The 23,128-nt window shown below is 41.2% G+C and overlaps 3 protein-coding genes and 1 long non-coding RNA gene across 7 annotated transcripts; 3 read left to right on the top strand and 1 right to left on the bottom strand.

Annotated features, from left to right (window-relative positions):
• The first annotated feature begins 213 nt into the window (after positions 1-213).
• LOC124073696 (transmembrane channel-like protein 6) lies at positions 214-7,764 on the top strand. Of its 4 annotated transcripts, XM_046416106.1 has the most exons (20): positions 214-380; positions 739-857; positions 947-1,072; positions 1,184-1,333; positions 1,450-1,558; positions 1,649-1,736; positions 1,815-2,078; positions 2,170-2,390; positions 2,473-2,617; positions 3,007-3,150; positions 3,849-4,006; positions 4,305-4,395; positions 4,584-4,681; positions 4,777-4,872; positions 4,966-5,041; positions 5,134-5,267; positions 6,028-6,204; positions 6,404-6,482; positions 7,104-7,188; positions 7,343-7,762. In XM_046416106.1, the coding sequence occupies exons 1-19, from the start codon at positions 325-327 to the stop codon at positions 7,182-7,184; spliced, it is 2,412 nt and encodes an 803-aa protein (XP_046272062.1). In that variant the 5' UTR covers positions 214-324; the 3' UTR covers positions 7,185-7,188; positions 7,343-7,762. The 4 variants fall into 4 exon arrangements, 2 of the variants coding, with proteins under 2 accessions (XP_046272062.1, XP_046272060.1); XM_046416104.1 differs by having other exon boundaries at positions 1,649-2,078; positions 7,343-7,764; XR_006845710.1 differs by lacking the exon at positions 7,343-7,762 and having other exon boundaries at positions 1,649-2,078; positions 6,028-6,278; positions 7,104-7,154.
• Positions 7,765-8,497: 733 nt separating this feature from the next.
• Positions 8,498-10,136, top strand: LOC124073697 (heterogeneous nuclear ribonucleoprotein A1). The gene is made up of 5 exons (XM_046416107.1): positions 8,498-8,566; positions 8,682-8,773; positions 8,877-8,972; positions 9,083-9,220; positions 9,772-10,136. Exons 1-5 carry the CDS (start codon positions 8,557-8,559, stop codon positions 9,892-9,894), a joined length of 459 nt encoding a protein of 152 aa, XP_046272063.1. The 5' UTR covers positions 8,498-8,556; the 3' UTR covers positions 9,895-10,136.
• A 460-nt stretch (positions 10,137-10,596) lies between these two features.
• Positions 10,597-12,424, top strand: cenpx (centromere protein X). The gene is made up of 5 exons (XM_046416108.1): positions 10,597-10,713; positions 11,188-11,239; positions 11,341-11,394; positions 11,474-11,562; positions 12,251-12,424. Exons 1-5 carry the CDS (start codon positions 10,612-10,614, stop codon positions 12,263-12,265), a joined length of 312 nt encoding a protein of 103 aa, XP_046272064.1. The 5' UTR covers positions 10,597-10,611; the 3' UTR covers positions 12,266-12,424.
• Positions 11,134-12,316, bottom strand: LOC124073699. Its single transcript, XR_006845712.1, has 3 exons — positions 12,176-12,316; positions 11,955-12,041; positions 11,134-11,479 (listed from the first exon to the last, which is right to left on the bottom strand). It is a non-coding gene; the product is annotated as an uncharacterized LOC124073699 (long non-coding RNA).
• Positions 12,425-23,128: the final 10,704 nt, after the last annotated feature.

The raw sequence follows: 23,128 nt of genomic DNA, 5'->3' as shown, positions 1-23,128 counted from the left end.
CTCTTTTTGTTTAACTTAGAGTACATGATTTATTTACTATTTTATTTTATTGTCGCTTTAGCCCCCCACACCCACCCTCGCCCACACTAGGCATGGCAGAGATGCTAAACTGACTGCACTTCACAGAAGTCAGACAGATCAAATAAGGCACAGCTGTGTTGAGAGGCAGACAGAGAGAGAGAGAGAGAGAGAGAGAGAGAGAGAGAGGAGGAAGTGTCTTGTGAAGTGTTCTGACAATTAGTTATATATAGACTACTATAGTTTCAACTCCTCAGTTGTCGACTATATGATAAACGTAGTAATAAGCAGAAATCATCAAGACCCATGGCCTACAGTGTGAGCTTCAATGTGAACATGTGTGAAATGGATTCTGACTATGAGTAAGTTTTAATTTAAAATTAAAATTTGAAAAATTGCTTTACTTATACTTTTTCTCTATGTTCCTGCTGAGGTGGGCTTATGCATTTTGTTTTCATTTTGTCTTTATAAGTAATGTAGCAGCTGTCTTGAATTGGACGTTGGTGGACCATTTCTTTCGTTTCATCAGACTGTTACATAGTGTGTTTGTTTTTGATTATAGTTTCATTAACCCACTGTGTTTATAATTTGTACAAGTCTTTTTGATGTTGGTTTGAATCCACACTCGAGTACCAGGACACGGGAGAGATGCGGCGTCAACTGGAAAGCATTCTGGGCTGGTAGGGGTCATTATTTTCTCTAATGGTCACTCTCCTTCAGGAACCTGGGAGAATGTGAATCAGTTCAGGACTTCCAGTTTGGTGGAGAGTCAGCAGTCAGCAACCAGAGGTGTCCAGAAACCCTACAGTTGGACACTTTTAGGGAATACACAGGCACAGGTACACAGACAGATTGACCACGACTGCAGTTTCACCTGTAATATCTACCCATGGAAAAACTTGTACAAGTAACATTTGCTGCTAACTAGACAGCCCAATTGATGGCATCAGGAGAGATGACACACTTGATGGGGAGCAGATGAATTCTCTGCAGAGGTACCGCTGGTCAGCTGCTACCCGGAAGGTCCTCTCGTCAATGCCCAGTCGCGCTGCTGGTGAGAAGAAACCTCCTTCTGCTGTGTAACTGTTTGTTGATGGTGATCAGTCTATACATGCAAACTATCTACTATTGCACTATTTAAATATATATATTCTTGTCCACACAGGGCCAAATAGTGGTGCGCTAATTTCCTTGCATGGTCGACACTCACCTCAGCCACGCCAACACCAGACCTCCTCCCATGATTCTTCTCACCCTTCCAGACCAATCCAGGAAGGCTTTCTCCAAGCAGACATGGAGGACATGATTAGTGAAGGTAGATAAAAAATAAAATGCAAAGATGCTAACTGCTCCAAGCATTAAACAACTGTGGCTATTAATCAGCTAATCAGATACAGCAGATAATTTTCTGGTTTCTAATTTGGTTTACAGAAAACAAGAAGGAGCAATTGTTGTCCGACCTCCAAGGCCTCTCAGTGAGCGAGGGCATGCGCAAGTTGCGAGCAATGCCGCTTTGCCTGCGGGATAAGATGGAAATCAGGTACAAGGGGCACTGAAACCCTTCACTGGCCTGTAAGATAAATCTTAAAGCAATGTGGTAAAAAAAAATCCTTCCTCTAACTTTTATTAGGAGACTTGCTTTCAGTGACGTAGCCCAAAGTTCACTTGTCACCAGAAAAATCCCGTGCTGCAGTCGTCTAAGCGTTTCCATTTCGAGGGTGAGTCCAAAGGATGTGCTACCTCATAAACCATTTTTGTTTGTGTCTGTCAGTCACTCGAGTTTTTCCTCCCCTCAGACTTGGCGTTACTGCGTGTTCAGCTGCCTCCCTGTGCTCAGTTCCCTCCAGTTGTGGCACTCTTCCATGAAGAGAATGAGCGCACGATTTGGAACCGGCGTACTCTCCTACTTCCTGTTTCTCCGGACTCTCCTGCTCTTTAACCTGCTCCTCTTTGCCATCAACGGGTTGTTCTTGGTCTTCCCTCAAGCCATCAACCCCCCTTGTCCTTGTTATGACTGTAATTCCAGCTTTCTAACTGGTCTTGAGCTTCTCACAGGCACGGTATGATGGTCACTGATTACAACAAGAGCAAAATAGACATGATTACATCTTTCTTGAACCAGATCTTAGCCCCATCTGTTATCTCTGGCAGGGCTATCTCTCTCAGACTGTGATGTTTTATGGATACTACACCAACACTATCAAGAGAACTTGTCTATCTGCTAACTCGAGTCACAGCTCCACCACCGAATCCCCTGATCTGCCAGCCTATGGCAGTGACAAGTTCCAGATAATGCCATACAGCATACCTGCAGCCTATTTCTTTACCATCATAATCACTTTCTTCATTATCTGCATCATCCTAGTGTACAGGTGGGACATTAAGTGAATTACTTTTGCATTCATTTTCTTTCAGTTCCAGCATGCATTTTATGGCTATATTATTCCCCTGCAGCATATCCACATCTTTTGGGAGAAGCTTGCATGTCCTCAAGTCTACTGGGTATCTGACTGTAAAAGTTTTCTGCTCCTGGGACTTCAAAGTCAGCAAGAAGTCATCCATCAGATTTCAGTCTGAAAAAATCAGCACTCATCTCAAAGTATGCAATCAACTGAATATTAACTCATTGTTGAGACTCAGTGAAGTGTGAAAATTGTTTTTACAGCAAAGCTGATGATTGATTGAAATGAAAAAAATAGTGTGAACCATACACACACACACACACACACACACACACACACACACACACACACAGGCATTCAGACTTAGATGGCCCTCAAAGATATTCACTTGACTCACTTTGCCACACTGTTGTCACGCCATCTTAGTTCTTTGCATGGCTGATTTGCACAAAGGAAGTTTTAACGATGCATTTTCACACCCAATGTGATGGCATCATGAGACACAACCAGCCCATCACAGTTTCAGCAAGCTGTGAAGATCATTTTATTGTAACTGCCTCCACTAAAAAAGCTCCTTTTCCAACAGGAGCTGCTATCTGATATGATCAATGGAGAAGATGAAAAGGACTGCACGCAGCGACTCTGCCAGCTCATCGTGCGTCTGACAGCCTGGATTATGTGTCTGAGCAGCATCTCCTTGAGCGCCATGGGAGTTCACTTCCTGTCAGAGGTTAGAGGAAATGGTGCAACACCTGCTGTGCAGCCAGACATGACAGATTTTATACACATTTGAGCAACCATTAGGGGCTGTGTAGCATTTTCTCAAGTCTACAACAAAAATATCACTGACAAAAATAGCACCTTCTCACCACAACTTATGTACTTCTCCTTTTTGTTTTGTGACAGACATTTTACACTCTTTATTTTCCCTTTCCTCTGCAAAAGTGCAATGTGTGACTGTCTGCCAAAAATATCCTGATGTAGGTGCTGGAAGAAGAGTGTCTTTAATGCATTGGTTCACAAACATTTTCTGGCATGACCCTCGGAGAAATCATGCCATCTGACATGACAAATATTATCAGTACTGGGCAACTTTGCAACAGTATATCACACGCAAAATCAAAAACATGAAGCGCAGTCCTGATGTGCAAATGAAATATGCAAGTTAAACTTGGCCACAAATTGCGACAGTCTATTTTACGTTGAGATCAAGATCAGTATTCTCCACTGCAGACATTTTGATTCCTCATACCAGAAAAAGCAAAGGAAAGCAAAAGCATAATAGCAAGCAAATACTACAACACAGTGCAGCCGTAAACAAAGTCCAACTGCTGTGAAAAGATCTATCCAACTGTCTCCATATTTTTTTCTCCTAGTCATGAGCTGTGGCTCTGCAATCCTCATTGTGAGTTGTTTGTTTCTTCACAGTATGCCATCAAGCAGCATCCTTTCAAAGAAACAGACCTGGTGCTCATGTCTGCAGTGGTTTCGGGCATTAACCTGTTGCTCCCTAGCTTCTTCAACCTGTGTGCTTGGATAGAGGATCATGACTCCCCCAGTGTTCAAGTGCATGTCTCCATCCTCAGGTGGGGAGATTAACTGTGAAACCACATCACACTGAACGTTTGTCTTCCAAAATTTACACACAACTAAATACTAAATCCATTGTCAGTGCATGTCACACTGGAGCCATCTTCTGGTTTGAAATTCTGCACACTCATCATTCTTCACAGTGAAGATAAAACATTTGATCATCCAACACATTTTTTAGTGGAGCGAGGCAATTCTAAACCATAAGCGCGTTTAATTTTCTTTTCTTTGAAATATGACATTTTAGCTATTACTGTGTCTGTCAAATAGAAATTCTGATCATTCTTTTCTCAGGAACCTGTTGTTGAAAGTCAGTATTGTGGGGGTGCTGTGTTTCCGCTGGCTGGGGAGAATTGCTGTTGAACCAGAAAGTCCTCACTTACAGGTTACAACACCTTTAATTGCCAGGCAACACTGAACTTGAAATTGAATTCTTCAGAGAACTTGTTTTGGACACAATAAGTGCCTGCATGTTTGGTTATTAGCCCTAATGGTGTGGTCAAACCTTGTTGGAGATGTGAAACAACCTTAAATCCACTTCTTGTGAAATACTTATGTTTCTCTTGTCCACAGTGTTGGGAGACCTTTGTGGGGCAAGAGCTGTATCGCTTGCTTCTGATGGACTTTGTTTTCACAGTGCTTTACACGTTTTGGGGAGAGTTCGTGTGGAGGCAAGTTAATGCTTTCTCTGTGAATCATGTTGTTTAATGTTAATAAAACCTGATAAACCTAATAAAAACTGATTGCGAAGCATCTTCTCTCCAAGGCTCTTTTCTAAGCGAGTGCTGAAGAGGAACAGGAAGCCGGTGTTTGACATTGCTCGTAATGTGCTGGAGCTCATATATGGACAAACTCTTACTTGGTAAACAACATTACACCACAACCTTGAAGCCCCTTCACATATTTAACGACAAAGAAAGTGAATTAAAGATTAATGGTCATCAGTTCTCCACAGGCTCGGAGTGCTGTTTGCTCCACTGCTTCCTGCAGTTCAGATCATAAAACTGTTGGTGCTGTTTTACATAAAGAAGGTCGGTAACACAGATGTTGCTACATAGTGCGTGTTTACTGAACTGCAATTTGCATACTAACCTAAGCATTTTTCCACTGGTTTTTCCCCTAGACCAGTCTACTGCTTAACTGTCAGGCCTCCAGAAAGCCTTGGAGGGCCAGTCAGATGACAGCATTGTTCATCTTCCTTTTGTACTTCCCCTCGTTTCTTGGTGCTGCCGTGTTGGTCATGTATACAATTTGGACGTGAGTGCAACACAGACTAGCTGATCTCTTAATGACAGGCTGTTTACCTCCTAAGAGGATTCCACAACATCAGACACACAAAGCTTTTTAATAGCAAGTTTTGAACACAGTGGCAGCCTGTCATTGTTTCCTTAGCATACTGAACACAATGTACTCTAGAATGTTAAATTTAAATTAGAACTGACTGGAGTTATAGTCACACATCAAATTTAATTTGAGAGCTTGACACTCATATTGTGTGGTTGGTGTAGGATTTATAGCTCTGTTATTGACCGTCTACATTGTTCAAAAAATTTCAAAAAACACTATTGCACAATTCCAGTTGTGCATTTCACAATAGATATTACCCTTACGTGTAAAGTAAAAGGCTAGGGCTATATTTTGATTGTCACAAATTCTCTGAAAATACAAATCCAAATATTACTTGTGTGGCCAGAGCCTGATGTAGCTTATTCCTTCGCAGTAGTGATGAGAGCAGCAGCAATATAATAATAGCAGACAGCAAACATGGCAATGCTGTCAATGGCAATAATGTTTTAATGAGTACAAGTATGAAGCTTTACTTTGCTAGATGTAATTAAAAAGAAAAAGTTCATCATTGGTCTAGGTTGCCGAGATTATGTGCCTCCAACTGGCAAGGAGGGTCTCAGGAAGTAATGCGGAAGTGACTCAGCAATGGTGATTTCAGTCCTTTAATCATCAACGTGCTTGAATTTGGAATTTTGATCAAATACTTACGTGCTTGGGTTTTCATTCACAGCATTAAACCCTCAACAAAGTGCGGCCCTTTCAGGAATCTCACCACAATGTTTCAGTCGGGGCAGCTGTGGGCCCGGGTGGTGCAGAAAGACCACCAGATTCTGTTTTGGCTCAGCAAGGCCTACGACTCGCTGGTGGAAAACCCACTGTTCTTATTCCTCACCTCTGCAGTCTTTCTGTGAGTGGTGACATGACATGTACCAGGAACTCTCCATCATTTCTGGACTGATGTGATCATTTCATCTTTGCTGTGTAATTTTTATTTTGCGCTTCTTGTAATCTGGTAGAAACGCTGTGAACAAAGAATTACCCTCTGCACCTGAATACTGTTTTTATTATCTAAACTGACATTTTTTCTCACTCTTTCTATTTTCCAGAATGGTGATATACTTTCAAACTCAAGTTGTTGATGGCCAAAGTAGAATCATCAGTGGATTAGAAAGGCAAATTGAAAATGTAAGCATAACTATTTTTTGAGTCTATACAGCCATGCCAGCGGCTCTGTGAGGCTGCACTACAACATTAGCTTTGAGATAAACGCTAACGTTAGCATACTAACATGATCACAAAGACTGTTGGCATACTAATGTTAAAAATATTTGCCATCTTGGATTAGAGTGTTAGCATGCAAACATTTGCTCATTAGCAGTAAACACAGTTTTCAGCAAAGGAAATGAAATAGATAAGTGACAACTTCAGGTGGTGATGTAAGAAATATCTTGGGACTCCGTGGATATCTGTACCAAACTTCATGGCAATCCATCCAATAGTCAAGTCATGTCACAAAAAACAAAAATGTCAATGACACTACGGCACAAGCGGGAATCCCCAAAATCAATAGAATTTAATGCCTGGGCAGTGAAATTCAGCAAAAGATCGGAAAAATAAAATCATGTCTGTATCAAAATTCATGAAAATCCATCAAATAGCTGTTCTTATTTCATTCTGGACCAAACTGGTGGACTGCAATTATCATCCAAAAAGATTGCTGCTAGCATGGCTACAAATCATTGACACATATACAGTATTGTTATTGATCTTAATGCATCTTGTTTATTTCTTTTCTCTTGTATACAGGAGGGCAAAGACAAAAAATTCCTCATAACCAAACTGCAAGCCATTTCAGAACAGAATAATCTGGTTTCACCTCATACATAAAGTGGTTAGTTTCGATACTGTAGATATTCTTTGTTGTTGTTGCATGTCTCTGTTGCTCAAGAATTTGGAAAAACTTCTATGTGGCTTCCATGTAAAATATTTTCCTCTTTCTCTCCTGTCTGTGGCTGAACAACATACTTTGGAACTGGCTGTTAAAGATATTAGGTCATCAGTGCCATGCGTCTTTACTTTATTTTCATCTATGCCAAGATTGCTACCAACGTCATCAGGAATGTCGACCTGCAATGAGAACAAAAGCAAAAGCAAAGAACAATGAAGTGTCTTATTTTCAAATGTATTGCATAATGTTTGGTGAATCCTTTATATACAGGATGAACACAAACTAAATTGGCTGTCAGCAGTTTATACATAGAGCTCCTATTGTCTGCAGGGATGTACATTTCTTATTTGTGTAGTTGTAGTTGATGAATAATGATCTTGAACATGTTGTGAAAAGACTAAATAAATTTGTTTGAACATGTCTGTTGTGTTATTGGAATGAGAAACAGCCTTGATGTGCTTTTGATGAAATTTAACAAATAACAACAATCCCCTTGCCCTTTCCTTGACAAGAAGCATAGCTCGAAACTCCTCAACTCCAAAGACAAAATAAACATTTGTTCTTATTCCCCTTTCACCCAAGTTAGGTTGTAAATAAACAGACAATAAATGAAAAGTGCAAAGAAGTAACCACTTATGAAGTTCTTTCCTGCACCTGTTTTGCTAGCACGATACCCAAGAAAGGAATGTAACAGAGGCTGGTATGAAGATTTATTGTCACTCAAAGATTAATGCAGCTAAATTTCTAAAGAAGTAGTTCAACATGATGTATTATGCATGGAGAGAATATGTACAGCATTACATCAAATGTATGCTTGCTTTGGTGACAAATAAGCACTTAGCAGATTACACTTTAGGTCAACCTTCTGGTGAATTATTTTATGTACAGTATGTTGAAAAATCAATTTTGTCTGATCAAAATCATACAAATCATAAAACATACAAACAACCAAGTGAAGGATATTTAACTTAATTTGAGAAAAATATATGAAGTTAAAGCCTGTGACTCTTACTGCCAAAAGAAAAAAAGAATGCAGCTAAAAACCTTTGTTGCTGCATACCACCAGGAAATGTCACATCAAACGAGTGTCAGTAATGTCAACTATTCCATAAAGGCATATTTTGGCTAAAACGATCCTCCCACCCCCTAGCTGCTTGAACAGGTCCGGTAACTTTTTGACTAGTTACTCAACCTTGTTCCACTAAAATTAAAAAGAAAAATAATGGGAGGGGGAGAGCTTGTTGAACACTATTTAAACTCCAATGCTGATGTACATTCAGGAACATTCATTCGGGAACAAGAGCTTGATGAATGACCTCTGGTAAGTAACAGCCTAATTTTGTGCCTCATCTGCTAAGAAAATCAGATTGTGACCATGTTCTTAACTTTACATATCATACTTTTGACTTTTGACACCCAACTCATCTTCCCTCCAGGTAACATGGAGGTGAAGACAGCATCTAAAAAAAGAGTATACATCAGTCTTCCCAAAAAATACATACCTGCTTTTGCTGAAAATTATGACCTGGTAAACAATTTCTCTCATATTTACAAGGATCATCACTTATCTTTTTGACCTATAAGTCACAATATGCCACGGAGCTCGTGATTTTCTATCTTTTCTTCAACAGGAACACGGACTGTTCATAACAGAGCTGAATCCCTACATAAATGAAGGCTATGTGCGAGCTTACTTTAGAGACTGGGGCACTGTCACAACGTGTAAGGTAAAGAGTGAAAAAATACCTCTTTATTAGTGCCTATGTTAATATTTTTATAAATTGTGAAGGAGGAGATCACCTAATTAAACAAATTCCTTTTGTTTATTGGATGCCAGATTAACCACAGTGCTGGGGAATATAAGGGAGTGGCCTTTGTGGGGTTTTCTACAGAAGATGAAGCAGACAGAGCAGAATGGGCTGGTCCTCACTACATTGGAGGTGATGTGGAAGTGAGGCGAGTTGTCAGCCCAAAGGTGAGTCTGCACCGGTGTTTATCTGAGCTGATGCAAAAATAGAAAATTCAATTTATTTATATCGTGCCAAATCACAACAACAGTTACAATTAGAGCAGGTCTAGACCAAACTCTTTAATTTGATGTTTTGGAGAGACCCAACAAAACCCCCTGAGCAAGCACCTGGCGACAGTGGCAGACCCCGGCTTAATGTGGGAGGACAACTGCCTTGACCGGTTGGGTCGTGTGTGTGTGTGTGTGTGTGTGTGTGTGTGTGTGTGTGTGTGAGAGAGAGAGAGAGAGAGAGAGAGAGAGAGAGAGGGCAAGATGTTTAACAACAGCAATAACAACAGAATATTGTTTTGCCTATTAACAAAAATGGTTGTGTTAGTAGTAGTAGTAATAGTAATAGTAGTAATAATAATAATGTAGAAATACAACAGGTTGTAATAAGTCATTGGTGCCAAGCAGAACCACAGCAGGAGGTCCTGCCTGACACCAAAGAAATGTTGATTAGCAGTATTTGATTTTGAAAAGTGTCTTCATCAGCTGACTGTAAAAAATTGTTTCAGGTGGAGGAGGATCCGGAGGAGAAGGTCGCTGCTGTTGTTGCTAGGCCTCCACCAAGACGTTCAATGGGTTTGGGATACATACTGGAAGATGCTCAGTGGTTAGATGATGAGTTGGAGGAATAGACAAATACTGCGCAACTTTTTGTTTAATTTTGCAAATTTGTATAATTTAAAGTTTCTAATGTGATATGTCTCATAAAATTCAATGTGGCCATAATGACTATAGACTATGGTCTGCGTTGGGAAAATATTGTAACCTCAAAGACTGTGTATTGCCTTGATGGAAAACATATTTTATTGTAGGGATTTTATATTTTGACTAATGACCATTTTCTACATTAAACAGATAACAAATTGGTATTCTATTCTGTTTGTTAAGCATTAAGGTTTGATTTGATTTGTATAGAGCCACTGTATGTTGTTCATTGTTGCTTTTCATATGGGCCTTCTAAATGCAAACAATATTGGCAAATACAACAGGATTGGTAGTTAAACTACACAACACTCAAAAATGCTGAGGAAAATATGCTGTGTCAAAAAGTGGTTTTGACAGCTTCATTTTTTTTTCCCTCTCAGCTTGTCCTTCCTCTAATGTTGCTTCTTTTTTAAAACTATGGTAGAATCATATTAAACAAACACTAACCAGAAGCCTATGAAAATGTGAACTACCAAATTAGGTTTTCACAAATGTACTGAATTGTTGATGTAATTCAAATTAATTTAGCAGGAAAATATAGAAAAACATAATTGTCTACAGTCATGTAACTCAAACAAAAACATAAACAACCAAAGCTGAATGTTTCCTTTAATTTTGTGCGCCGCCCGCCGAAGGCTGATCCGATGACGTCAGAGACCAATGGCCAATCCTTGCGCAGAGCGCCAAGTTTCTCTTTCAGTGTCAAAAACATGGCGGATAAAGATACAGAAATTGGGTTCAAGAAGGTATGAACACTAATATAACTCTTGTGATTATGATTCTTTTGATTTAGTCGATTTCCCCGTGGTTGAATAAAAACAGACTTGCATCTACTGTTTCGCTGAATTTTATTTATTTACTTCCTAATATTCACGGCAACCGTACATATTGCTACTTGTTTTGTTTGTCAGGCGATCAAAATGTGCACCTCTCTAAGTTATTCGGTGGGTTAACAGTGTTTGTCGATGACGCCGAATGAAAGAGCTGCTCATAACGACTAACAAAAGCGTTCTTTAATTACTATTCCTTCATAACATCAGGTACTGTTGCCGATATAATTGAGCCCATTAAATGCGCATTTTTCCAAATGCAGTTTGGCTTCAGGTTGCGGCGTACGAGCAAGCAGTTTTGCGAGACAACATTGATTCTGAAAACCAAGTGAGGGCTTCTGATGATTAAACACACTGTAGAATTACTATGTTTGCTGTTCTCATTTGCAGGAAACAGTAGCCAAACTCTTATCGAGTTTTTTCAAGGAGGACAAAACCAGACGTGAGTTGGATAAATATCGTCTTGACATAAGTGATTCTTAACAAGAGGTGTTGGTGTTTTATTTGTGATTTTTCGGCTCAGCAAATCTCATTCTGTTACAGTAAGTGGTGATGCCGCGCTGCTCATGACAGAGATGCTCAGAGTCTTTGTCCAAGGTAAGGAGTTCTGTTTGGTACAGTTGCGTACAGATTGCCAGATGATGAATCCCTTAATCTGTTGTCCCATGTTTTCCAGAGGCTGCTGTGAGAGCACAGAAACAAGCTGAATCTGAGGACTGTCACGAAGTAGATATTGAGCACTTTGAAAAGATACTACCCCAGCTGGTGCGTAGCTTTACAAAATAGGGATTTTAATGTACAAGAGCCACAAATGACCACAATGCTGTGCAGAGGTTGCTTCGGTGTCCTGTGTAATTTGTTGCTTAGTCCAGCATGGCATTTCAGGAAATGGTGCTCAAAAGAACATCATGGGGCTTTCCATGCAGCCACAGCCAAACTGCTTCTCATGTTTGAGTCAGTATTCTTTAATTTTTATATAATAGTTTAATTCTGTGGTCTGACTTAACTGGAACCAATGAGTATGAGACATTTAATGCCTTAAGGTGTGGTTTAAATGAATAGGTTAAATTAAAACATTTTCCTGAAATCCCATACTGAACTGACCCAGACTGCTAGGATTTTGTTTGTTATGGATAATAACAACAATATGATCTTACCTTCTCATATATGTTAATAGTTGAGAGACTGATTTGTACCAGCTGAAGATGTGAGTTCTCAGTTTGATTGCAGTGAGTTACAGTAATCTAAATGAGAAGAAAAAAAAAAAGCATCGATGATCCTCTCGAGATCAGGCTGAGAAATAAATTATCTAATTTTTGAGGAGCTACTCAATTGATAAAACCAAGATTGAAGAACTTCAGCTTGCCTTAAGTCTCACCTGTGCATCATTAAAGCACAGAAAGTTTAATTTCCCATGCTACTCTCACACGTTTACGTCTCTTTTCCCATGCAGCTGCTGGACTTCTAACACCACGATGCCACAAGATGGAGCCAGAGTGTTGCCTGTGTGCTCATTCCTACAGTTCCTACACCCAAATGTTTACTTTTACTGATGTTTATATTTTCTGGATAACTGCAATTTCATAATTACTTAAATCTGAGATTACATTATGATTCTCATTCTGTATTTATTGGAGTTGTTTGATTTTATGTGGAAAGCAGCAGTTTTGTCCTCTCGCCTCCTTGTCACCACCAATAAGGCCCACCTGTGCTCTTCTGTGCAACAACAGGTGCTTCCAGCATGCTCCATGGCGCCCTTCATCAAAGCCTCCTGGAGCAGTTGGAAGCAATTAGAGTAATAAGGGGAGCAGCCAGTCCCTTAGATGATGACAAGTGCCAGGAAAAAAGGAGTACCCCCTCCGGCCACTTTGAAGTTCCCTTTTGCTGTCCTGCGATGTTTAGTTAGAGGTGGGGGGAAGGGCAAAGGGGACCTCTGGCACAGGCGGAAAGTTGAATGGGAGCGTGCATGCACGAATGTGTGCATGTGTTAGCCAAACATGGCCAGAGACCACACGCATAGATATTCTGTTTGAAAGGAAACATAACAAAACACATTGGAACATGGTCCAAGAGGAGCAGGGTGTAATTCTGAAGGTAAATAAACAAAAGAGGCGACTAGTAGAGGTGCTTTCTCTCCTTTCATCACAGCAGAGGGGGGAAGTTGGGCCTGCGAGGGAGAGGATAATGTGGGGTTTTCTAACCCATGTGCCTCTGATGGTTTTCCACCAGTGGTGTAGTTGACCAACGTGTCTTCAGTGTGAGTCAGCATAGCTGTACAACACCTCATACTATTTATTTGTGTGGCTCTTGGGTGACTCACTGTGCTTACAAATGTTGCTCACATACAGCTGGAAGCAACTTAGGCTCAAATCCTTGCTCTGATAGGAGCTCAAGGACGCTGCACCTGGAATTTGACCCAGCATCTTCTTTAGTAGGACTCAGACTGGATTTGTGTTTTGTGCAGGAGTAAAGTACACAGCAGGCCATCAGGAGAAGATGTGTTTGGTGTTGTTGTTTAGTTTAAAGATGCCACAAGGAATAGTCTTTGTGAAGTAAATAATCTGGTGGGTTAATTCCAGTCACTCATAGCAACATATCCTGCCCTTCTGAGTAGTACAGAACCACTCAGACTCAGTTTTTATTAACAGATATGAAAACAAATGATCTTGCTAAAACAAAAAATAGAATACATGCTTAGTGTTTTAGCGTGGTAAGAAAATATTTTGTAAAAGGTGAAGTTTTGGGTATAAAAGCTGCAATAGTACAGAAGCCTTTCTGGAGGTCTCCTAGAAATAAAATCTAGTAGATCTTCTCCAACAGTCAATCCTTGCGAATGAAATAAAAAATGATTCTGTTGGATTTCTCACAGATTGTTTCTTCATTTCTTTTCCACTATATGAGCTGTTGGAATGTCTCTGTATTGGCAAACTAGTGCACTACTGTACAACTTTTCTCCTTATGCATCTTAGTGGAACAAATTACATTTGAAGGCAGTGTTATTAAACATACGAAAGCAGTTAGGACAAGAATGGGGAGGGGCGTTGAAGAGAGTAATGAGTTAAAGCTTTTCTTGATCATACATTAAAGGCAGGGAGTGTCGACAGCCAGTCCAGACGCTTTGGAGAAGCTCTGGGGTGAGAAGCTTTTCCCAGGAGACAGAGACTGATCTGTCTCCAGCCTTCTGACTGGTCTTTGGACAGCACTACACATGGGATAAGGCCCTCGTCACTGCTTGAATATATCTGTAGCTGTCGATGTCAGTATTGATTTTTAAGCACCAGGACCAGGATTTGTTTTTTGCATTTATTTGTATATCAAGTTAAAATTTCATATTGTCATAAAAGAAAAATCTGTCTGCTTAGCGGCTTTGGGAACACCTGTCCTGTCTGCAGGCTTACTCTGTGTTTTTACACAAATAGAAGCCTGTAAGTCTGTAGAAGTAGGAGTCTGAGAAGACTGTGTGGTTACAGTAAATGAAGCTTGGTTTGGTGTGACATTTGACTGGGGTGGAGTCATCTGTGATGGTCTTGACAGTTCCTGTGAGGTTATGTCAGGATTATGTCAGATTTCACTCCTTAATTCCCCTCTCACTTGTCTGTGGTTGTTTTTTTCTGTTCGAATGACACAGATTCTCCAGTTTCTCTAACTTTTTGCCATCTTAAAGCTCAGACCCAAACCAGGGTCCCGTCTATAACAAGTGATCATAACATTTCCCTGACTGCTGGCCTTTCTGAGATGGCTGTAATGACATCCAAGCAGACAAAAATCTGAATTCTGAATGATCTACATCAAAGTTTATAGGCTAAAAAGTCATAAAACATTCACTTTTATCATGAATGTGTATATAAAACACATTTACCGTACCATATACATCAATAGTAGCCTAATGCTGTAAGGCTATGCTCTTTTTGCTGAGATCTTGTATTTTTTGAACCTGGGTAAAACATTTGGTTGACATAATGAAGTCTGGGAAAGACACATAAGCTCTTCTGTCATGCAAGCACTTTTATAATTTTTGAAAAGACAGTCAGCAACAGGAAATCTTAACCCACAAGGAAGCTACAGGTGTCATCTGCCATCAGTGCCAAATTTGATTTATTTTATGTGGGCACTTCTACAGTAAATATGTGATGGTAAGCATCTGTTCTTGGATGTTTGTGTGCATGTATGCGCTTGCGTGCATGTTGTGCTTGATCCGGGGCTGTGACGCATTAGTGTTCAGGAGACAAGAGGCCCTTGTGGCCCCCTCTTGGGCATGGAGCTCTGTCTAACCATAGAGGAATGCTGGAGGGGATGCAGAGCGAGTGCATTCTTCTTAGATGCTCCACACGCAACTCACACACGCATGAAAAGCTACAAACATTTACAGTGCTGTCAAAAAAAAAAAAAAAGGAACAAACAAAACACGGTACGCGGTGCACATGGGTTTTACACAAAACTCACATGTGTGTGTATGTGTGTGTGTGGAGAGAGAATGCAAATACAGAGGCAGCATCTCTGTTGACTGTATATACTGCTGTGACATGCGGGTTTCCTGGAGGCCCCGGGCCTCTCTGAGGGGCCTGGGGTCCTCAGGCTAAGCTTTGTTAAGGAGCCACTGGGCCCATGCTGGGGATGATTAGAACATACCTGGCAGTTTGAGCCACTTGGGCGCTGTGCTGGGATCACTCCTAACTGGTTGTGGCGCTTGGCTGTTAGTCCGAGGCTGAAGATGGTCTGCTGCTGTGCTCTGTGTATCGGCCGGGGCTTTGGTAGCCATAGGGGGCGGAAAGGATTCTTCCGGAACCATTGATGTGGATGATAAGGTCAAAGACCTTGGCATGCAGCTGAAGAAGGAAAAGGGAGCAAGAGAGCGGTACAATTAGGCCCACAGCTGGGTTATTTCTGGATCCCTGTACTGCTACCTTAACTACATTACCCTCCTCTTCCTCCCCCCTCTTTGTCTCCACCTCCCTCCTCTGTGTGGTGGCCTACATGGTCAGGGCATAGGCAATAACAACAGAGTAATCCCCTTACATAACGCTGCACAAACTCAAGGAAACAAGACTGTTCAATTAATTTTGAGAGCGTCTAAAAATAAAACAGCAGTTCGGTCAAAGTGACGTCAAAAGGTGTATGTGTGGGGCAAGGGGGTGGGGTGGGGATGGTGGACTCGTACCCCAAATGAGCCGACTGGACTGGAGGGCAGCAGGGCATTCTATTTTTAGGTCCCATCAAAAGCAATGGTATAAAAATAGTCCAGCACTGACCCTCACAAGATCTGTCAGTCACGCTTAGAGAAGCTGTGAACCTGTAGGTCACGCACTCAGAATGATGAAAGGACTGATGTTTGATGATATTTAAAAAGGAGCAAATAATGACCAAAATCTCTTTAGCTAGTGGCAGGTGGCACAGTGTGAGTTTGGCCTTTGTTAGACTTGTTAAAGGACTTCATCAGCAGAAGTGTAGTCCTTGCTTGACGGACTAATATTCACTGCAATAACACTATGCATATTGTGTGGAGGCAATCATACGAATTTTGACGTCACACAGCTTTGCATCAGACTGTTTCTCTCTTAAAAATCTCCTCAAGCGTGAAGGAAGCCAATGTAAACAAGAACATTTCCATTTTTTGTACAGGGTCAAATGAGTCTGGCCTAAGTTCTCTCCACAGGTCCAGAGATCAGCATGTTGACCGTCCTCACAGTGGTCGGGGGGCACCGGAACTCTAAATTAGTCAACAGGACAGCTTTCATGTAGACAAGGGCTCATGTCAGGCTGCAGGAGAGGTCAGGATGTAAGGGTCAGAGGTCAGGATGCAGTGTTGGTCTTTGTCTTTAACAGCTTCCTGTTGGCTGTGTTGTGCAAACCTGAACGGTAATCCCTTGTGATACAGGTTCAAAGCAAAGAGCCTCGCTCTTTGGTGCAGGTGTGGGACTCATCACTCCACTTGTACTTGGTTACATAGAAGCCATTGATCTTAGTACTGACATTGAGTTAAATCAGTGCTGGATTAAGGCTCTGTGTGGCCTTGCCCACAATAAAGCAAAGCCTTTCGATTTTGTTTTTTTTTGTTTTTTTTCAGGCATGATAGAGGCATAGATCTATAGATGACAATATTGGTCTGTTGGTCAGTCCACCACTTTTTGACCCAACTAAACAAGAGATTTACCTGAAATTTCATACAGACATTTATGGTTCCCAGAGGATGAATCCCACTGACTTTGGTGATCCCCTGACATTTCCTCTGGCACCACCATGAGGTTGACATTTCTGAGTTTTAATGACCAATATTTGATGGATTGCCATGCAACTTCATACAAATTCACATGTTGCTGGGGATGAATCCTACTGACTTTGGTGACTCTGACTTTCTCTTCTTGTGCCACTGCAATGTCCTCATGGTTGTGGTTTTGAAGAAATTTGGGGCAAACGGTCACGTCAGGATGCACTGCAAATCTTCAGCGATCCCTTCACTTTTGACCTAGGCTAGCACCACCATTTATCAAATGTTAGCAATGCTAACAAAGTAATCTAAGATGGTGAACAAGGTAAACATTATGCATGCTGAATATCAGTATGTTAAAATTCTTCTTCTTCAGTATGTTGCCATGGTAGCATAAGCAACAAGCTCAAAGCACCTCTCACTAGTGTAGCTGTAGACTATTAACATCAAAGGTGGTCCAGGGTAATACAGGAGGATAGCACACATGATGGATGAGATCAAGTAGCTTTTCTACACCTCTAAACTAAAAAATCAGCTTGAAATATGTGAGATCTGTAGCAGCAAATTTCACTATCACAATTTATTTGACACAATTTATTTGAAACTTACTTCAAACAACGCTGAACCAAACAACCTTTGAGATCTGCCCTTAATAAATTATCTGATCTTGGACGTGAATGTTCCATTTGAAAATATATAAGAAATTGTGCCGATGCTGCAGCTCACCCTCAGACTTTGAAGGTGCACCTGTTTCTGTGCACATGTAGTTCTGTAGTGCTGCAGGGAAGGTCAAACTACAGGGTCAGAAGGAAACACAGCAGGGTGCCGCGCTGCGTGGTGCCCCCCTTTTCTCTTTGAGAGCAAGACAAATGGAAGAGGAAACTGAGGGTCTTTGTTTCTCTGGCATGGAAACAGGGTGACCAGGAGAGGTGATTTACCAGCCTGTCTTAACATCATACTGGAAATAAACCAGAGCTGCTGGAAACATGCTGGTCTGGAGGAGCAAGAAAGGGATGGAGTTAGTGCACGGTTTCACATCATAGAACTGGAGCTTGGATGATGAATGCAGCTGATGTAGAGGACGACTGGTAAACACGCCCGTATTATATTATGTATAATCACATGTATTAATTTTTGCTATTAATAAGAATTTCTAATCAAATAAGAGTACAGAAGATGAGTTCTTTTGAAGAGAGGCATATTGCACTACTCTCACTCATACAGGGGTGGAATGTAACTAAGTATATCTACTCAAGTACCGTACTGAAGTACAAACTTGAGGCACTTGTACTAAAAAGTTGAGTGTTTTCCTACTTCGGCTCCCCTACATTTCAAAGGATAAAAGCGTCTGAATACTTCCTTCACCACTGCTCCCATAAATGTTCTACCTTCATCTGACATAGAGGAGAGAGCAGTACTTGATTCCAGACATAAAATGTAAATGCTCTCCAAAAACAGCAAAGGAGCACATCCACTCACAATGAGCTGTAATTTAAAAGAAAAAAAGAGCTAAAAGCACCTCTCCTGGAAAAGCAACAGTAAATTTGAAAGGGCTTCAAAGGGACCGCTGGTGCTCTTACTTTTCTGTACATAAAACAAAGCACTCAATAGTTCACCCTCCGATGAGGACACTGAGACAGGGACTGAGAGAGATGTAGCAGACAAAAGAGGTTCTTTTGAATTTGACTTACTGTGCAGAGGCATTTATGGCGTTTTCTCACTTTTTTTCTTCAACGCTTACTTTAAGGTTTTAATATGCTAATACCATTTCAGAGTCTTCAAAGGAACTCCATGTTTGTCAAAAATCAGTCTTGTCAAAACTAATCTTGTGTCATTTGGAAGAGCATCAGAATGACTCACAATGGAAACAGAACCATGTACTGCAACCAGATATTCCGGTGATGCTGTTGGATGCTGCACTGATACACTACATGGGCCGGGGAGCTTCAGGACGCACATCAATGGAAGGACAATATCCTGCATCCTGATTCTGTCAAGAGGCAAAGCCATGACATGTCTGAGTGCCCAAAGAGAAAAGGCCAGGTGTCCCCTGGTCCTCTCCCATATCCCCCCATCCAGCACTGATCCTGCTGACTAATAGCATCAGGGAGGGAGGGAAGCCGGATCACTGAGCTGTGGAGCTGCGTGGGACTGAGGACTTAGTTGACTTACAATTGCTGCCTGACAGGGTAACTCAGGCAAATAATTTACAAGACAGAAAACAAGCAATTTAGTGTGGCATTTCAGTGTTAACAACAGGGTGTGAGGTGTCACAGATTACCAACACTAATTATATCAACACTGTATCCATCTAACCACATAACTACACAGTATAATCTACTGCCCCCAGTCCATTTGACACCTAAACATTAAATAAAAACTTGACTGAAAAGCAGGAGTGACAATTCTACTGAAATGTCTTTTTGATTAAGGTCTCTGAAGTGAGCTACAGGATTTGTTTTTTCTGGACTGGACCATGACCTTTCCAACAAAAAACAACAACAACAACAAAAAAAACATACAGCAAAGACGTGATTCAGAGTGATCATATGAAATGTGAAAAGTGAGAGAAAAGTGAGAAAAGTGCACCACATGTTGACTTACATAAGTGATATTTTGTAAATGAAGACCAAGATCTGAAAGCTATTCAAAACCAGTAAACCAGCAAGTTCTCACATCTGAAGATAAATGTTTAGTTGATTAATGTTGCCAGACTTATTGGTTCTAAAACCCAGAATGTATAAAAATGAAGAGGTTTGTTTGACAATGTGCTGTTGTGAGGAACAGATGAATCAAATACAAATTTAGTGCCAAATAGAGGTGTTTCATGCCCAATCACAGGTGGATATTCATCTCCCTGAGGTCATGGGAAAAGTTTTGTACACAGGTTATATTTCGTGAATGGCTATCCCATGGTGTTGAGCTGCTGACCCAGGTGCAGAAGGCATAAAAAGGACAGGGCGTAGCATGTAGTGTGCATTTAAGGTTATGAAACCTTGTGTTTGCTGACTGCAGCCCTATCTCCTTCCTTCATCTTCCTTAGTTAAAGAAATATTGTCACAATATGCAAGGAAGGTCAGATGCTCAGCAACAATGTAAAAACACAGCTATCAGAGCAATTTTTTTCTTCATTCCATCTCAGATGCTGAGAAGGGAAGCAGGGCTTGTTCATCCACAGCTGAGTAAACTACTTAAGTCTATCTTATATGGCCACAGACATGATTTTTGAAATGGAAAAACCTCAAAATGTGGTAATGATAGAGACAGACAAACATAGACATGTTCGATTTCCAGACTTCCTTTTGTTATTTCACAGTGTGTTTGAAGTCTTGAGAGAGAGTGAGTGAAATCTCAGCAAACTGTCTTCCATTTCTGCACTTTCTCTGAATCAAAAGCTGATGATAAAATCAGCTGGACGGGATTCAGAGAGGAGTATGCTTTGACAATACACTATACAGCTACCAAATACTGCACAGGCAGCCACTGCCTTGTCTTTCCTTGAAATCTCTTATTGTCCTTTCAGACCAGCTGTGTTAAACCTGTCCACAAGAAGATAAGCTGTGGGTCTGTTTCCTGTGCCGCCTATAAATACAGCCTAATCACTCTCCAATGGAGCTGGTGGGACAGATGTTACATTTGCATCCCTCTGCCATGCTGAAGTACATATTGATGGTTCACAGACTGTTTACACAGTTTTAATTCATCTGTGCTATGACCATTCCCAATTGGATCCATTTGCCAACCCGAGTCTGGTGGTTTACACAGCGGAGCCCCTCCGGCATGTGGAGTCCATGCTTTTTACCCTCTGCTTCTTTCGTGACTGCACACAAGCAAATAAATAACAAATGAAGATGTATGTCCACAAGTAATTCATAGAGAAGCGGGCCGGCCAGTTTGGGATCTAAACAGATGCTGATGATTGCATATGTGGAGTGAGTTAAACAAGTGACACAGAAAGTTATGCTTTGATCTGCTAATTAAAATGGAAAACAACCTGGCAACCAAACTGCTGTGATCACTTTGACCACATTACCTGAATTTTCCACCATGCAAACAACAACACTGTCCATAACATAAATGTGGAGATCAAGCAGGTGAAGTTTGTCCAAGTTGACGTTTTCAATTACAGTGTTTATAGAATCACGAACAAACTACAATAATTGCTGATAACATCTTTTGATAACCTGAAGAGTCTATGAAACTGCTGCGACTGATTTTTTGAGCATTTCGAGGCAGCAGAAACAGGGTGTGAACACAGCATGACATATCATCACCTTTTCAGTTGATATAGTGAACTTGTTAACAGTTAACAAAGAGACTCAGAGCAACGTTATCATTCATTCACTTGACAAACATCAAGTCCAATACTCATTCTCTTTTAGCTCAGTTTTTGGTCTCTACCCACTTCTGAGAGGCATATCTGGCTCTCTCGCTGGTAAATGCATCATTATGTTCAAGTAGTCACTAACTGCAATATAGGTGCTGAGCAGGTAGTGTACAGTCGGCCAAAACAGCTGATTTATGATCTGGACAGCTAAACAATGAGCTGAAACTAGCTTTAAAGTTCCTTAAGGCTCAGGGAAACTGCAGATCCAAGTCTTGTCAAGGCATGTTGCAACGAGGGCTTTCACATTGTCATATTGTTTTCATATCTTATTATTAATAAAAAAATATTGGTAACCGATGCTTTAACACTTTTGTTTTGGCACATTCAAATTCAGAATAAGGATTACACAGGTTGACCTAGCTTATTCAAAGCACATCTTTCCTGTAATGTCAAAGAAAACTTTCAATTACCGTTTAGCTGTCATTTTTATCCACAAAGCTTTTATGGTCCTCAAAGGCATTATTACCTGCATATTGGTGATGCCTTTAATTGCCATTTAGTATTAGGCTGGCTGAACAAAAAAGCCCAGGCTGAGGGGATGTTGTCAGGTTTAATGAGGCCCCCAGTGAAAGAGGGCCGCTGTGTCGGCACCACCAAAGGCTGCTCCCTGAATTCACCTCCAGTGGACCAGAGTGGTCCTGTGGGGATTTGATGGGCTGAAGGAGCACAGACCATCTCTCCCCCACTGTGGGGGTGTGAGGGGCTGCAGTGGCATCAGTAGCCCTTGCCGTGCATGGCTAGGCGGGCAGGAAGCACAGAGTGGATGACCGTAGTGCCACAGAGCAAGGTGCCACAAGAGCACCGAGGCACTGAAAAAAGAAAAAGGCAGAAAGCGATGGTCAGCACACAGAAAGGAGTCGCTTTCATGAGGTGCAGCAGCAGCTGGTGGTCTTTCACATCACCTGACTGCAGAGAGAAAAATATTGGACTTGTTGCCACATTGAATGACTTCAAGAATGAGAACATACAGTGCCAACGAATGCATGAACAAGTGGAACTGCAAATAGACATATGGAGACAATGTCATGTAGCACAAAGGGGAACAGAGCCAACAAAAAAAGAAAAGCCAACTGTGCCAATGACAACTGTGAACTCCTGGCCCATATTTAAGAGGGGTACATGGTTCACAGTTTCACATGGAGTCCTCCGCCTCCAAACCCCATTCCAGTTACTTTGATTCTTTATTCACCCCCCTCACCCCCAACCCCCACCACATCGTCCTTAAATCCAGCTGATGGGGGCTCTTTTGTCCACCAGCACCCAGGCAACAACTTCAAAGGACTGCTGGGTGTAAATGCAGAGTGCCTGAAAAACAAAACAAAACAGAAAAATAAAGAAGTCCCTGAGGGGATGGGAGATATTCACAACAGGACCCCAAAGAGAGAAGGAAAAAGAGCTACGTACAGGAGGAAATAAAGGAAGGAAAGAAAGAAAGAAAGAAAGAAAGAAAGAAATCCTAACTTACTCAGCAGCAGTCTCTTGTCAGACATTAATCATCATTTGCTGAATACAAAAAGGTGTGGGTTGGGTCATTCTTGGTGTAATGACAACAATAAACAAATGAAAAAAATGACATTAGACTTTGTATGAGACCATTATAACACTTTCTTTGTGCTGGATCATCAAAGCCCAACAGGAGACAGTGAAAGGCCTTCCACTGCCGTTCATGACCACTTCCTCATTCAGTGACAGCATGAATTGGAGGCTTGATGGATTGTTGTGCAAGACATTGTCATGCT

The sequence above is a fragment of the Scatophagus argus genome, chromosome 16 (genome assembly GCF_020382885.2).
Source record: "Scatophagus argus isolate fScaArg1 chromosome 16, fScaArg1.pri, whole genome shotgun sequence".
NCBI lineage: Eukaryota > Metazoa > Chordata > Actinopteri > Scatophagidae > Scatophagus > Scatophagus argus.
The sequence above is the reverse complement of the archived record's forward strand: the minus strand, read 5'-3'. Positions and strand labels throughout refer to the sequence as shown.